Source organism: Ranitomeya imitator, chromosome 5, assembly GCF_032444005.1.
Source record: "Ranitomeya imitator isolate aRanImi1 chromosome 5, aRanImi1.pri, whole genome shotgun sequence".
NCBI classification, from domain to species: domain Eukaryota; kingdom Metazoa; phylum Chordata; class Amphibia; order Anura; family Dendrobatidae; genus Ranitomeya; species Ranitomeya imitator.
This window is the reverse complement of record NC_091286.1, coordinates 5,326,631-5,340,480: the sequence shown is the minus strand read 5'-3', so window position 1 is coordinate 5,340,480 and position 13,850 is coordinate 5,326,631. Positions and strand designations below refer to the sequence as shown.

At 52.5% G+C, this 13,850-nt stretch overlaps 1 protein-coding gene across 1 annotated transcript in view; it reads left to right on the top strand.

The window, feature by feature from the left end:
• The window catches only part of XPO5 (exportin 5), an 85,309-nt gene that overhangs the window by 50,546 nt on the left and 20,913 nt on the right, over positions 1-13,850 (top strand). The window contains exons 10-26 of the mRNA XM_069768235.1: positions 5,954-6,037; positions 6,108-6,233; positions 6,304-6,394; positions 6,531-6,659; positions 6,740-6,855; positions 8,874-9,029; positions 9,138-9,173; positions 9,276-9,365; positions 9,525-9,721; positions 9,810-9,915; positions 10,252-10,433; positions 10,627-10,727; positions 11,250-11,346; positions 13,048-13,184; positions 13,269-13,366; positions 13,446-13,471; positions 13,734-13,828. Coding sequence (XP_069624336.1) covers positions 5,954-6,037; positions 6,108-6,233; positions 6,304-6,394; positions 6,531-6,659; positions 6,740-6,855; positions 8,874-9,029; positions 9,138-9,173; positions 9,276-9,365; positions 9,525-9,721; positions 9,810-9,915; positions 10,252-10,433; positions 10,627-10,727; positions 11,250-11,346; positions 13,048-13,184; positions 13,269-13,366; positions 13,446-13,471; positions 13,734-13,828 — 1,867 coding nt within the window. The remainder of the gene's footprint in view (positions 1-5,953; positions 6,038-6,107; positions 6,234-6,303; positions 6,395-6,530; positions 6,660-6,739; positions 6,856-8,873; positions 9,030-9,137; positions 9,174-9,275; positions 9,366-9,524; positions 9,722-9,809; positions 9,916-10,251; positions 10,434-10,626; positions 10,728-11,249; positions 11,347-13,047; positions 13,185-13,268; positions 13,367-13,445; positions 13,472-13,733; positions 13,829-13,850) is intronic.

The following is a 13,850-nucleotide window of genomic DNA, read 5'->3' as shown; positions in this document are numbered from 1 at the left end:
ACTTATGAATCCCAGAAGAGAGTATAAACCAAAAAAAAACAAGGATCCCTAAAAGATAACTTTTAATAATACATCTAAAAAGACCGTTTTTTAAAGATTTAAAAAAAACGGTCTTTTTAGATGTATTATTAAAAGTTATCTTTTAGGGATCCTTGTTTTTTTTTGGTTTATACTGTCATCAGAATAGGCCAGTTTTTGATATACTTCTCAAAACAGTCCACCACAGAGTTCCATCTAACATCTTGTGGGAGCGTTAGCTTGGTTCCACCCATCCTTTTCAGAGCTGCTGCAGCAAAATGATTATTACGGAAGTATTTAGCAATTTCAACAACATTAGCCTTTATTTCTGGAACACTTAAGTCTTTGGCTAAGAGGTGCAGCAAATGAGCATTGCAACCATGTTATTAGCAGCTTTGTATTCCCTCCCTGCTCTTCTAAATCTCTTCTCATCTTGGATACGTTGTTAGTATCATTGCATTGTCAGTGACCAAACTGCGTACTAGACATTTGAATTTTTGTTCACATGTCGTTATAGCTTTTACTGCCACTTCTTGTAAGTATTCTGCTGTGTGTGCATTTCCTGACGTATCAGTTGTTTGTGCAAGGAAGACTTTACCTTCTTCTGTTGTTATACAAGCACATACAATAGGATCATTGTGGACATTACTCCACCCATCAATACTTAGGTTAACAATTTTACCCTCTAGAGCTGTTGCACATTGCTCCATTTCTCTGTCATACACTTGATCCAGCAGTTTCCCTGCAACATCAGCTCTGCTGGGTGGACTGTATCCTGGTCTCAGTGACTGAACCATATTAATGAAATGTGGGTTCTCAGTCAGACGGAAAGAAGAGTTGGTTGCATAAATAAACTGGGCAATTTTTTCATCAATCAACTCTTTTTCTAATCTGCTAGTTCCTATCACAAACCTATCTATGGTGGTTCCAGGAGGTAAAGGTTTTTTCTTCCTTTTGGGTGATGGTGATATGTAGCTGTGGGTGTCTGATGATGATGCTGCTGCTAATGAAGCACTATCCTGGATGGATAACTCTGAAACTGTAGAACAGGATGATGGTGATCTTGGAGGTGGATAGTTTCCAGAATCCATGAATTCCCCTAAACAAAAAAAGTCAATGCTGTTATTTTATTGTTTATACAATTTCTGCTTATTGTACACAACACATCACTGCCCCTGCCCCAAAAGGAATATGTTTTTCTTCATAACTGTACCAAATGACAGTAACATGCAGTAATAATAAGAAATATAATTTTTCTCACACATGACAGTTCAGTCTTTAGAAATAGGATTGAATAAAAATGTTTACCAACCTGAAGATCCTGCCTGTTCAGAAGTGTTTCTTTGGTCATCTTCATCACCGCACTTCTCATGATGTTGCCTCATTCGCGCCACCAGGCCTTGCATCTCTTTGTTGCATCGTTTGCATTTTGTACGAATGCCTGCCTTACCGATAGGCGAAGGAGCTTCATTAAAATATTCCCAAACTGGGTCTCTTTTACGGCCTGCTGCCATTATAAGGAAAGAATGTAATAAACCTCAGATCGTACACACAAACAGATCCAGACTTGTCTGTCTGTGGCTATGCTGCAGTATTGTGCTCAAAGTTTCACTTTCATTTTCTTGTCTGCTTGCCCTTCCTCCTCCTCACACTTAGATTCACATTCTTCTTGTGTTGTGCAGATCTATTCCACTCCAAACAATCAGAAACATATTGTCTAACTTCTTGGACTTGGCACTGAAGGGGTTGATTCTGTATTCATAGGTTTGTAGAACAATAGGATTAAGGTCTTTTTCTCAACTCTGTTCATGTTGTAACATTTTTGCCGTGAAGAAGAGGCTGGGACCTCTGCAGAGTCAAATTCAGTTTTGAGAACTGCGTAAGTAAAGCGAGTGTCTGTGATAATATAGGAGAGAAACTGCCCACTAATCCTACAGAAACCTCTGGAAGAGCATGGCATTATGAATGTTACACATATACAGCCTTTATTCTACTGAGTTAAACAACTCCGCTTTATCTCATGATGTAAGAACCTTTGGATGGTAAAATATTTTCCTGAAAAAGCAGTTAATTGAAAAAAATCGGATTTAAATAAAAAAAAAACCCGAATTTTTTTTTTTTTTTTTTTAAACATTGATTTTAATCCACCCTGCCCAGTAGGGACGTTAGCGCGGCCTCTGACCTTTCCCGGCACCTGCGCACTTCAGTACTTTGCCCTCACCAGGGCAGACAAAGTATGCCTGCGCAGGAGCCGCGACAGGAAGCAAAGAAGAGGACGTGATTGTAAGAAGATGGGAGGCCATGGACCGCGACGCCCATCGGACCGGCCCGGCCCCAGGTGAGTATAATCTAACCTCTTTTTCTCATCTTTCAGGATACATCGGGGGCTGATCTACAGCATTACAGAATGCATTACAGAGTGCTGGAGATGAGCCCCTGATGTCGGTGGCCTTAGGTTATAGGCCAGTTTTGGGGTGACAGATTCCCTTTAATATGCTATACTGGTACATGGAAGCAGTGCACAACACACTTGTAGGACATGTGCCCTGGCGGCTTTGTCCGTGGACAGTAATGGGCAAAAAAATTATAAAAAATATTGCTATGTGGATTTTGCAGCCACACTGGACACTAGCTAGCTAAACTATCTGATATACGACCGCCTAACTAACTAGCTAAAATCTTACTGCTAACAGTGCCAGCATCAGGAGCAGCCTCTCTGCTCTGTATCAGTGTCAAAATGGCTCTAGAACAAGATGTCCGCTCTTTATATGGAGAGGGACATGTGATTTCAGCAGCCAATGACACATGCCGTTGTGTCAGGACATTGTGGGTGTTTCCTGCGCCCTGATTGGCTAGCCGCAATGCGCACACATAAAGTCAGGGAAAAAAAAGACTGCTGTGCTTCCAAGAGCGCGGCGCCTCTGAGCTCTGCAAACCCCCTCCCTCATCACACGTACCAAACGCTCACCATACACCACCATTATTATTGCTAAAGTGCTGACAATACTTGTGTGGCAATGGAAATATTTTCCCGCACTTTTACCGAATGTTACCGATTTTTATTTTTTTTTTTCTTCCTGATTTTATAAAATTTTGCTCATGGTTCCAATCACGAATCCGAATGTGCCATATTCATGCCGAATTTACCGTATATACTCGAGTATAAGCCGAGAATTTCAGCCCATTTTTTTTAGGCTGAAATTGCCCCTCTCAGCTTATAGTCGAGTCATACCCAGGGGTCGGGAGGGGAGGTGGAGCCCATAAGGGTGGAGCTGGATATTCATTACTGTAATGAGCGGTACCATGTGACCGCTCAATACAGAAAGAAGCTGCCGGGGAAGCAGGGACCGCGCTAGGAGCAGGTGAGTATAGTGCGCGATATTCACCTGCTCCCTGTTCCACCGTCGCCGGCCGCTGCTGCATCTTCTGCATCCTCTGCACTGACGCTCAGGTCAGAAGGCACGGTGACGCGATTAGTGCGCACCGCTCTCTGCCTAAACAGTCAGTGCGGAGGACGGGGAAGACACAGCGGCGGTGGGAGCTGGAACGGGAAAGGTGAGTATAGCCAGTGCCGGGGCCTGAGCGACGAGAGGTGAGTACGTGATTTTTTTTTTTTATTTTATCGCAGCAACAGCACATGAGGCAAATGACTGTATGGAGCATCTTAGGGGGCCATGTGCAGCATTATATGGGGCAGATAATCTGTATGGAGCATCTTATGGGGCCATAATCAGCATTTGTGCAGCATTATATGGGGCAAATGTCTGTATGGAGCATCTTATGGGGCCATAATCAGCATTTGTGCAGCATTATATGGGGCAAATGTCTGTATGGAGCATCTTATGGGGCCATAATCAGCATTTGAGCAGCATTATATGGGGCCATAATCAGCATTTGAGCAGCATCTTATGGGGCCATAATCCACATTTGTGGAGCATTATATGGGGCATATTTTGTATGGAGCATCTTATGGGGCCATCATGAACTGTATGGAGCATTATATGGGGCTCCTGATTCAATATGGTTATTCAAAAACACTTAGGCCGGGTTCACACTGGGTTCACACTGCGTTACAGCAGCCCGTTCAACACATATGTTAAAAGGGCTGCTGAACGCTAGTGCCGACTTTGGCACATCGCTAGCGCAGATAGAGCAGATTATAGAGCATCTGCTAGCAATGATGGACCCGGAAACGCTGCAGCCAGCGTCTCGGGGTCCGTCACTCAATGATGGCACATGGCTAGCGCACGCCCGTTGTGGGCGTGCATTTGCGATGCGTCCGACATTGGAGTCAATGGCGGCATTAGCGGACTACGTTACACCGCGTTATGCCGCGGTGTAACGTAGTCCGTCTAACGGACTGGGGGAACGCAGTGTGAACCCAGCCTTAACCTACTGATGTCTCAATTAATTTTACTTTTATTGGTATCTATTTTTATTTTTGACATTTACCGGCAGCTGCTGCATTTCCCACCCTAGGCTTATACTCGAGTCATTAAGTTTTCCCATTTTCTTGTGGCAAAATTAGGGGTCTCGGCTTATACTCGGGTCGGCTTATACTCAAGTACATACGGTATGTTTGGCGATCGATTTTCAAACAAATTCGTTCATCACCAGTCACACCCTGGTTTCCCCAAACATCTCCATGGGAATCTGGTGACCGGTGGATTCAAATCCTGACTGCTGCATATGTATCCATGGTTCAACGATGGTCAATGGAACAGATCTGTACTCGTACACCCGGGGCCGAGGTTCCCTAAACTGGCATCCTGTAGAATGACAAATCTGTGTCCCTCGTGACGGTGCCATGATGAGAGAGCCTCTGGTTCTTTGGATCTCTGGATGAATCTCTGCATGATTCTATATATCTCACCGTATTTTTGGATTATAAAACGCACTTTTTCCCCTCAAATTTAGGGTGGAAATGGGGGTGCGCCTTATAATGGGGATATGCCTTTCTGGCCGCGGCGGGTCCCAGGGTCGCTGCTGGAGGAGGCAAGAGTGGAGCATTGCTGCAAGCCACAGGCTGGGATGAGGGGTGTTCAGAGCTGAGATCTCATCTCCCGAGATCTTAGTGCCGAGATTCCCATCTGCGCATGCGCCACCCCCGCAGCCATTTTCCCGGTGTTCACCACATAGTAAACCATGTAAGTGCCGGGGGCTCTGGGCTTTCACAGAATGGCGGCAGAACCTGCACATCCGAACACCCTCTCAGCTCAGCCTGCAGGAACTCTCCACTCTTGCCTCCTCCAGCAGCGACCCTGGGACCCCACTTCACTGTATCCACCACCCCCGGTAAGTAATAAGACGCATGGATTATTAGAAGCACCACCATTTTATTAAAAAAAAAAAATGTTTTTTTCCTATTTTTCTCATCAAAATTTGGGGTGTGTCTTATAATCCGCAAAATACAGTATGTAACTCACATAGCTGTTGTCTTTCAAGCCAATATTCATAGGTAAGGGGGAATAAAGGTGACAAGAACAACTCGCATTGTTCGATTATTTAATCTATTTGCATAGTTTCTCCTCTGTTTCGAAAGGCAACAAACTAGTTGGCCTGGACAATGTGTAATCAACATGTCAGCAAACATCATTGTTCAATTATCCTTCATATCTATCATCCAGGATAACAGCGCAGTATATTACATCAGTTTCACAGGCTTACATGAACAAGCCTGTTTTTTCTTGACTAACCAGAAAGAAACACATATAGGCATCTGGTTAACGAAGATAAAATTTGGTGTTGTCACACCCGCACCGCTCACTTTTGTTCCCGTTCGCTGCTCACATTTTGCCTGCCTCTTTTGTTTCGCTCACGTCCCGCTCGCGTTTTCCTCGCTTTCCTCCCTGCTCCCTTTTCGCCTGCTCCGCTCACATTTTGCTTGCTCGCGTTTCGCCCACTCCGCTCACTTTTTGCCTGCTTTCTGCCTCAGTCCCCAGATATCAGTGTGAAGATCCCAGAGACATTTGGTAAATATCTGAGCTCACTGCGAGAGTTTACGGTGCACCCCAGTCAGGTAAATTACAGCCGGTTATGGTGGCAGTTCTGTGGCAGCCCCCCACTGTCTAATCCCTGTACCCCTTCAGTTCCTCAGATCGTCCACCCTGATGACGTGGGGTTCTCTCTTCAGAAATGAGGTTCTCTCCAAGGACGCGGTTCTGAAGGCGATGGTCCCGGAGTTCCTCCGAATATCTATGGATAATGTAGTGAAGGTGAGTACAGGCGAGATACGGCCGTGTGCTCCACTGGTCCCCCATAACCTCTCTGTCCCTGTATCTCCAGGTGGGCTTCCCCTCCAAAAATGACAGCCCCAGCTGTGAATACTCCCGCATCGACTGCGACAGTGACGAAGACTTCAACAACTTCTTCACCAGTAAGAAAAGTGGAGGCACTGTGGGATATTGGAGGAGGGGGGTCGGGATGGGCTGAGGGGCCGGAGGGATTGGTCCCAGTAGGGTGAGGTGGAGGAGACTTCCGCTCCATATCACATTTCCTCTTCTCTCCGGCAGCTTTTAAGGCCACGTTGGGGGATGTGATTCGGGCCGCCTGCCGCCTGGACCCCACAAGTGGCTTCCGCATGGCGGATGAATGGCTGCAGTACCAGCTGTCGTCTGCGGTGGATCCAGGACCGAATTGTTGTATGTGACGTCATCGCTCTAAGTAGGTGTCATCCGCTCCGGCACTGACGCTCCTGACATCACTGGTACTTGTCTTTCAGCAAAGGCGGGAGATGGACTGTGCAGCCTCCTGTCCCCGTCCTTCATACAGTGGGACGCCATGACGTACTTCTGTGAGTGCGTGATCACACAGATCCTCCGATCCATGCCCAAAAAGGTGATGAGGCCGAGACCCTCGGGAGGGGGCTGCCGGTTTCTGTGTGTGACTTGTCCTCATGTACGGGGGGCGGCCGGTTTCTGTGTGTGACTTGTCCTCGTATACGGGGGGCTGGCGGTTTCTGTGTGTGACTTGTCCTCATGTACGGGGGGCGGCCGGTTTCTGTGTGTGACTTGTCCTCGTGTACGGGGGGCTGCCGGTTTCTGTGTGATTTGTCCTCGTGCACGGGGGGCTGCCGGTTTCTGTGTGTGACTTGTCCTCGTGTACGGGGGGCTGCCGGTTTCTGTGTGACTTGTCCTCGTGTACAGGGGGGCTGCCGGTTTCTGTGTGTGACTTGTCCTCGTGTACGGGGGGCTGCCGGTTTCTGTGTGTGACTTGTCCTCATGTACGGGGGGCTGCCGGTTTCTGTGTGTGACTTGTCCCCGTGTACAAGGGGCTGCCGGTTTCTGTGTGTGACTTGTCCCCGTGTACAGGGGGCTGCCGGTTTCTGTGTGTGACTTGTCCCCGTGTACGGGGGGCTGCCGGTTTCTGTGTGTGACTTGTCCCCGTGTACGGGGGCTGCCGGTTTCTGTGTGTGACTTGTCCCCGTGTACGGGGGGCTGCCGGTTTCTGTGTGTGACTTGTCCTCGTGTACAGGGGGCTGCCGGTTTCTGTGTGTGACTTGTCCTCGTGTACGGGGGGCTGCCGGTTTCTGTGTGTGACTTGTCCTCGTGTACGGGGGCTGCCGGTTTCTGTGTGACTTGTCCCCGTGTACGGGGGGGTGCCGGTTTCTGTGTGTGACTTGTCCTCGTGTACGGGGGGCTGCCGGTTTCTGTGTGTGACTTGTCCTCGTGTACGGGGGGCTGCCGGTTTCTGTGTGTGACTTGTCCTCGTGTACGGGGGGCTGCCGGTTTCTGTGTGTGACTTGTCCTCGTGTACGGGGGATGCCGGTTTCTGTGTGACTTGTCCCCGTGTACGGGGGGCTGCCGGTTTCTGTGTGTGACTTGTCCTCGTGTACGGGGGGCTGCCTGTTTCTGAGTGTGACTTGTCCCCGTGTACGGGGGGCTGCCGGTTTCTGTGTGTGACTTGTCCCCGTGTACAGGGGGCTGCCGGTTTCTGTGTGTGACTTGTCCTCGTGTACGGGGGGCTGCCTGTTTCTGTGTGTGACTTGTCCTCGTGTACGGGGGGCTGCCTGTTTCTGAGTGTGACTTGTCCCCGTGTACGGGGGGCTGCCGGTTTCTGTGTGTGACTTGTCCCCGTGTACAGGGGGCTGCCGGTTTCTGTGTGTGACTTCTCCTCGTGTACGGGGGGTGCCTGTTTCTGTGTGTGACTTGTCCCCGTGTACGGGGGGCTGCCGGTTTCTGTGTGTGACTTGTCCTCGTGTACGGGGGGCTGCCTGTTTCTGAGTGTGACTTGTCCTCGTGTACGGGGGGCTGCCGGTTTCTGTGTGTGACTTGTCCCCGTGTACGGGGGGCTGCCGGTTTCTGTGTGACTTGTCCCCGTGTACGGGGGGCTGCCGGTTTCTGTGTGTGACTTGTCCCCGTGTACGGGGGGCTGCCGGTTTCTGTGTGACTTGTCCCCGTGTACGGGGGGCTGCCGGTTTCTGTGTGTGACTTCTCCTCGTGTACGGGGGGCTGCCTGTTTCTGAGTGTGACTTGTCCTCGTGTACGGGGGGCTGCCGGTTTCTGTGTGTGACTTGTCCTCGTGTACGGGGGGCTGCCGGTTTCTGTGTGTGACTTGTCCTCGTGTACGGGGGGCTGCCGGTTTCTGTGTGTGACTTGTCCTCGTGCACGGGGGGCTGCCGGTTTCTGTGTGATTTGTCCTCGTGCACGGGGGGCTGCCGGTTTCTGTGTGTGACTTGTCCTCGTGTACGGGGGGCTGCCGGTTTGTGTGTGTGGCTTGTCCTCATATACGGGGGGCTGCCGGTTTCTGTGTGTGACTTGTCCTCGTGTACGGGGGGCTGCCGGTTTCTGTGTGTGACTTGTCCTCGTGTACGGGGGGCTGCCAGTGTCTGTGTGACATCTCCCTCTCGTGTACAGGAGCTTCCAGTTTCTCAGGGGGCTGATCTCCTCCAGATGGTGGTCAGTTACGAGATTCGGGACCCCCTCATCCTGTCGTGTGTCCTCACCAGCTTGTCCGTGCTGCTCCCCTTCATTCGCCATGTGAGCGATTTAATGCCCGCAGTGCTGAACAAGGTGAGTGCGGCGGATGATGGCGATATAGGTCATGTGCGTGTTACAGGTGGGGGTCGCCCCGGTGGATGATGGTGGCGTCTGACTCCAGTCTTCTCGCTCTTTTTGCAGCTGTTTTCGGCAGTGACCTTTGACCTGGGCAGTAAGGTACCCGTCCCGTGTACTCGCCGTGCCCGCACCTGGGGGCTGTCATGTCTGTTACCAATGCTCGGGGAGGGGCCGCACATAACGTATGATTTGTGTTTTCAGGGGCCACGGAGTCGCTCGGTGAAGAACGTGCGGCGTCACGCCTGCTCTTCCATAATTAAGATCTGCCGGGATTCTCCAGACCTGGTGCTGGTGAGTGGTCTGGGTCTGAGCGCTGGGTGCCAAGATTGGGTCCGAGCGCTGGGGTGCACAGGTTTGGGTCCGAGCGCTGGGGGGCACAGGTTTGGGTCCGAGCGCTGGTGGCTGGGTAGTGGTTGGGGTCTGCAGTGACTGTCCGCCTCCTCTCCGCAGCCGCACTTGGACCTCCTGTACGCGCAGGCCATGCAGCTGCTGCAGGACGAGCGCCTCTCGCAGATGGAGAAGTACTCCATGCTGGAGGCCCAGGTCTTCATCAGTAACCAGTTCAGGGACTACGAGAAGCAGCGCTGCTTCCTGGCACAGATGTTGGCGCCGGCGCTGACCGCCTGGATGTCAGAGGAGATGCAGAGGTGAGCGGCCCCCCGTACGTCCTGACCACTGAGCGCGCTGCCAGTCACCAGGGTCATGGACCTCCAGTTAACTGCCCACCTCTTCCAGGGCTATCTCCGGTCCCGAGGAGTTAATTTCTTATATGGGAGCCGACATCTTGAAGGGTGAAAAGGAAGATAATGGTGAGGGTCCGTGGAAGGTGAACCGCAGCCAGGTGAGTCTACGATGGGGACCCCTCAGCTGACCTAAGCCCTCGATCTGCTGGATATCTGTAATGTCCTGACGCCACATGCCTCCTCCGTCTGGAAACCATAGTAATGGCGGCCGGGGTCATCTGTTAACTTTTACCCCCAGGTCTATGGCCGATATCCGGGGAAGGGGTCTCATATCTGCAGCCCCGTGTATGAGCCCTTGCCAAGAGGTACCTATACCAATCCGGTGTTCGGCCCTTCCCTCCATGTTGCTGGGGCACGATGTGGCCGCCATGTTTCCTGTTGCCACCCTATTGAGTTGCTGCTGACAATCAAATTACTCTGTTTTTTACTTGCAGCTCAGCTTCTGCCTGTTTGCACTGGAGGCGGTGCTCAGACGAGCGCGCTGGCCCAGTAACCCCGAGCAGGCCAAGGCTGGCGGCTACCTGGTGGGATACTCGTCTACAGGGGCCCCCATCTACCATAATCCCTGCAGTGAGGAGGTGCTGAAACTGCTGGACCGGCTGCTGAACCTGGTGAGGTAGGTAGAAGTTATGGTCTCCCCCGCGCCCTGTCGTCCTCGCTCGTCTCCTCTGCCCCACCGAAAACACCCCCACACGCGCTCTGCCCTGTCGAAAACACCACACAAACCCCCTACGCATGCGCACACCCTGGCCCGTCCAAAACGTGTCCCGCTCTGCGACGCATCATCACACGTCTCCTCCACCTTATAGGTCGTTCAACAGTTTGTACCTTCCTGAAATCATCCAGAAAATGGGCGACTTCTATGTGAAATGCCTGGACATGCTGGATGTGGAGAAGAAGTGCATCCTGGGTAAGACCTGAGCGAACTGGTGTCTGACACCCCCCGACCTGCTGCCTCTGACGACACCCCCGACCTGCTGTTTCTGACGACACCCCCCGACCTGCTGCCTCTGACGACACCCCCGACCTGTTGCCTCTGACGACACCCCCCGACCTGCTGCCTCTGACGACACCCCCCGACCTGCTGCCTCTGACGACACCCCCGACCTGCTGCCTCTGACGACACCCCCCGACCTGCTGCCTCTGACGACACCCCCCGACCTGCTGCCTCTGACGACACCCCCCGACCTGCTGTCTCTGACACCCCCCGACCTGCTGCCTCTGACGACACCCCCCGACCTGCTGCCTCTGACGACACCCCCCGACCTGCTGCCTCTGACGACACCCCCCGACCTGCTGCCTCTGACACCCCGCTTCCCCCAACCTGCAGCCTTGTGACAGTCCCCCCCCTCTCCTTTTTCTGGCCCTTTTGGTCATGTTATGATTGTACCCCTCTCTGGTATCACGGAGAGCTGACATTCTGATATTACAGGGACGATGCAGCCACTGCTGGATGCGTACGATTCTCCGGTGTATAAGACTGTGCAGGAGAGGATGCAGGGCTTCCTCTGCTCCCTCCATGATTGCTGGTGAGTACCCGACTCGCTGCCTCCTATGTGCATGCAAATCGCCCAATGTCCGCCGCCTTTTCTTCGACACCACTTCTTCTTCCCAGGCTTGTTCACTGTTGCCTCCTCCTCTTCCCAAGCTTGTTCACCGCCTCCTCTTCCCATGCTTCTCTGCCGCCTCCTCCTCTTTACATTCTTCTTCTCTGCCGCCTCCTCCTCTTCTCATGCTTATCTTCTGCCGCTGACTCCTGTTTCCATTCTTGTTTGCCTCCTTTTACTCTTTCCAGGCATGTTCACCGCTGCCTCCTCTTGCCACGCTTGTCTTCCGCCGTCTCCTCCTTTTCCCATGCTTCTTCACTGCCTCTTCCCATGCTTCTTTGCATCTGCCTCCTCCTCTTCCCATGCTTTTTCACTGTCATCTCCTCTTCCCATGCTTCTTCACTGCCGCCTCCTCTCATACTTCTTCACTCCCACCTCCTCTGTTTTCCATGTCCACCTCTTCCCGTGCTTGTCCACCTCTTCCCGTGCTTGTCCACCTTTTCCCGTGCTTGTCCACCTCTTCCCGTGCTTGTCCACCTCTTCCCGTGCTTGTCCACCTCTTCCCGTGCTTGTCCACCTCTTCCCGTGCTTGTCCACCTCTTCCCGTGCTTGTCCACCTCTTCCCGTGCTTGTCCACCTCTTTCCGTGCTTGTCCACCTCTTCCCGTGCTTGTCCACCTCTTCCCGTGCTTGTCCACCTCTTCCCGTGCTTGTCCACCTCTTCCCGTGCTTGTCCACCTCTTCCCGTGCTTGTCCACCTCTTCCCGTGCTTGTCCACCTTTTCCCGTGCTTGTCCACCTCTTCCCGTGCTTGTCCACCTCTTCCCGTGCTTGTCCTCCCCATGCTTGTCCTCCTCTTCCCGTGCTTGTCTTCCTCTTCCCGTGCTTGTCCACCTCTTCCCGTGCTTGTCCACCTTTTCCCGTGCTTGTCCACCTCTTCCCGTGCTTGTCCACCTCTTCCCGTGCTTGTCCACCTCTTCCCGTGCTTGTCCACCTCTTCCCGTGCTTGTCCACCTCTTCCCGTGCTTGTCCACCTCTTCCCGTGCTTGTCCACCTCTTTCCGTGCTTGTCCACCTCTTCCCGTGCTTGTCCACCTCTTCCCGTGCTTGTCCTCCTCTTCCTGTGCTTGTCCACCTTTTCCCGTGCTTGTCCACCTTTTCCCGTGCTTGTCCACCTCTTCCCGTGCTTGTCCTCCTCTTCCCGTGCTTGTCCACCTCTCCGCGTGCTTGTCCATCACCGCTTCCTTCTCTGCCTCTTCCCAGGCTTGTTCGCAGCCGCCTCTGCCTCTTCCCAGGCGTGTTCGCAGCCGCCTCTGCCTCTTCCCAGGCTTGTTTGCAGCCGCCTCCGCTTCTTCCCAGGCTTGTTTGCAGCCGCCTCCGCCTCTTCCCAGGCTTGTTCGCAGCCGCCTCTGCCTCTTCCCAGGCTTGTTCGCAGCCGTCTCTGCCTCTTCCCAGGCTTGTTTGCAGCCGCCTCTGCCTCTTCCCAGGCTTGTTCGCAGCCGCCTCTGCCTCTTCCCAGGCTTGTTCGCAGCCGCCTCTGCCTCTTCCCAGGCTTGTTCGCAGCCGCCTCTGCCTCTTCCCACGCTTGTTTGCAGCCGCCTCAGCCTCTTCCCAGGCTTGTTCGCAGCTGCCTCCTTTTTCCAAGTTCTCTTGTTGACTCCAGTCTTGATCCTCTTCCTCCTCCAGGTGTCAGATTCTTGGAAACCTCGGGCCGTCGTTGCGGGAAGATTTTTACTCGATCCCGGGTTTGGCGATTCGACTTGTTAACTCTGCCTTCTGCAACCTCAACAACCTCCCTGACTTCCGCCTGCGGCCGATGCTTCATATCCTTTCTCTAGGGTGGGATGTGGGGAATCTAGGGTTGGGGGACGCTTCTGTCCTCAACTGATTCCTTAACCTGTGATTACGACTGTTCGTAAAGCCGCTGATCCTCTCCTGCCCACCTGACAAGTACGAGAGCCTACTGTGCCCGATTCTGGGGCCCCTCCTCAGCTTCCTGCACCAGGTAACCCCTTGCAGACCCCCGTACACAGAGGACCCCAGTACAGCCCAACCTCACCCACTCCTGTCACTTTATTTTGCAGAGGCTGACACAAAAGTGGCTGGCGAGGTAAGTTCGGAGCAAAGGATGCAGGAAGCCCTTAGTGCAGCTGGCAGCGGAGCTCCACTTAATGCAGCTTGTCATGTCTTGACTCCAGTCCCCTCCAGAGCTGCATTTATAAAGCTCACGTACCATGTGCGAGTTCAGATCTCACATGTTCTGCTATATGGAAAGCACAATAAGCTGCGATGTAACTGCAGAATTGTGTGCAGCTCTGGGTGTGACTGGAGTGGGGATGATAAATGTCGGCTCCTGGGTGGTTTCTCCGCAGTGAGAAGGATTTCATGGAGCTGAACACAGAGACCACGGAGATCCTGGAGGTGGAGCTGGTGCGGCTGCTGACCCGGGAGATGGTGGATCTGATCGGTGAGTGCCTCCTAGTAAAGTG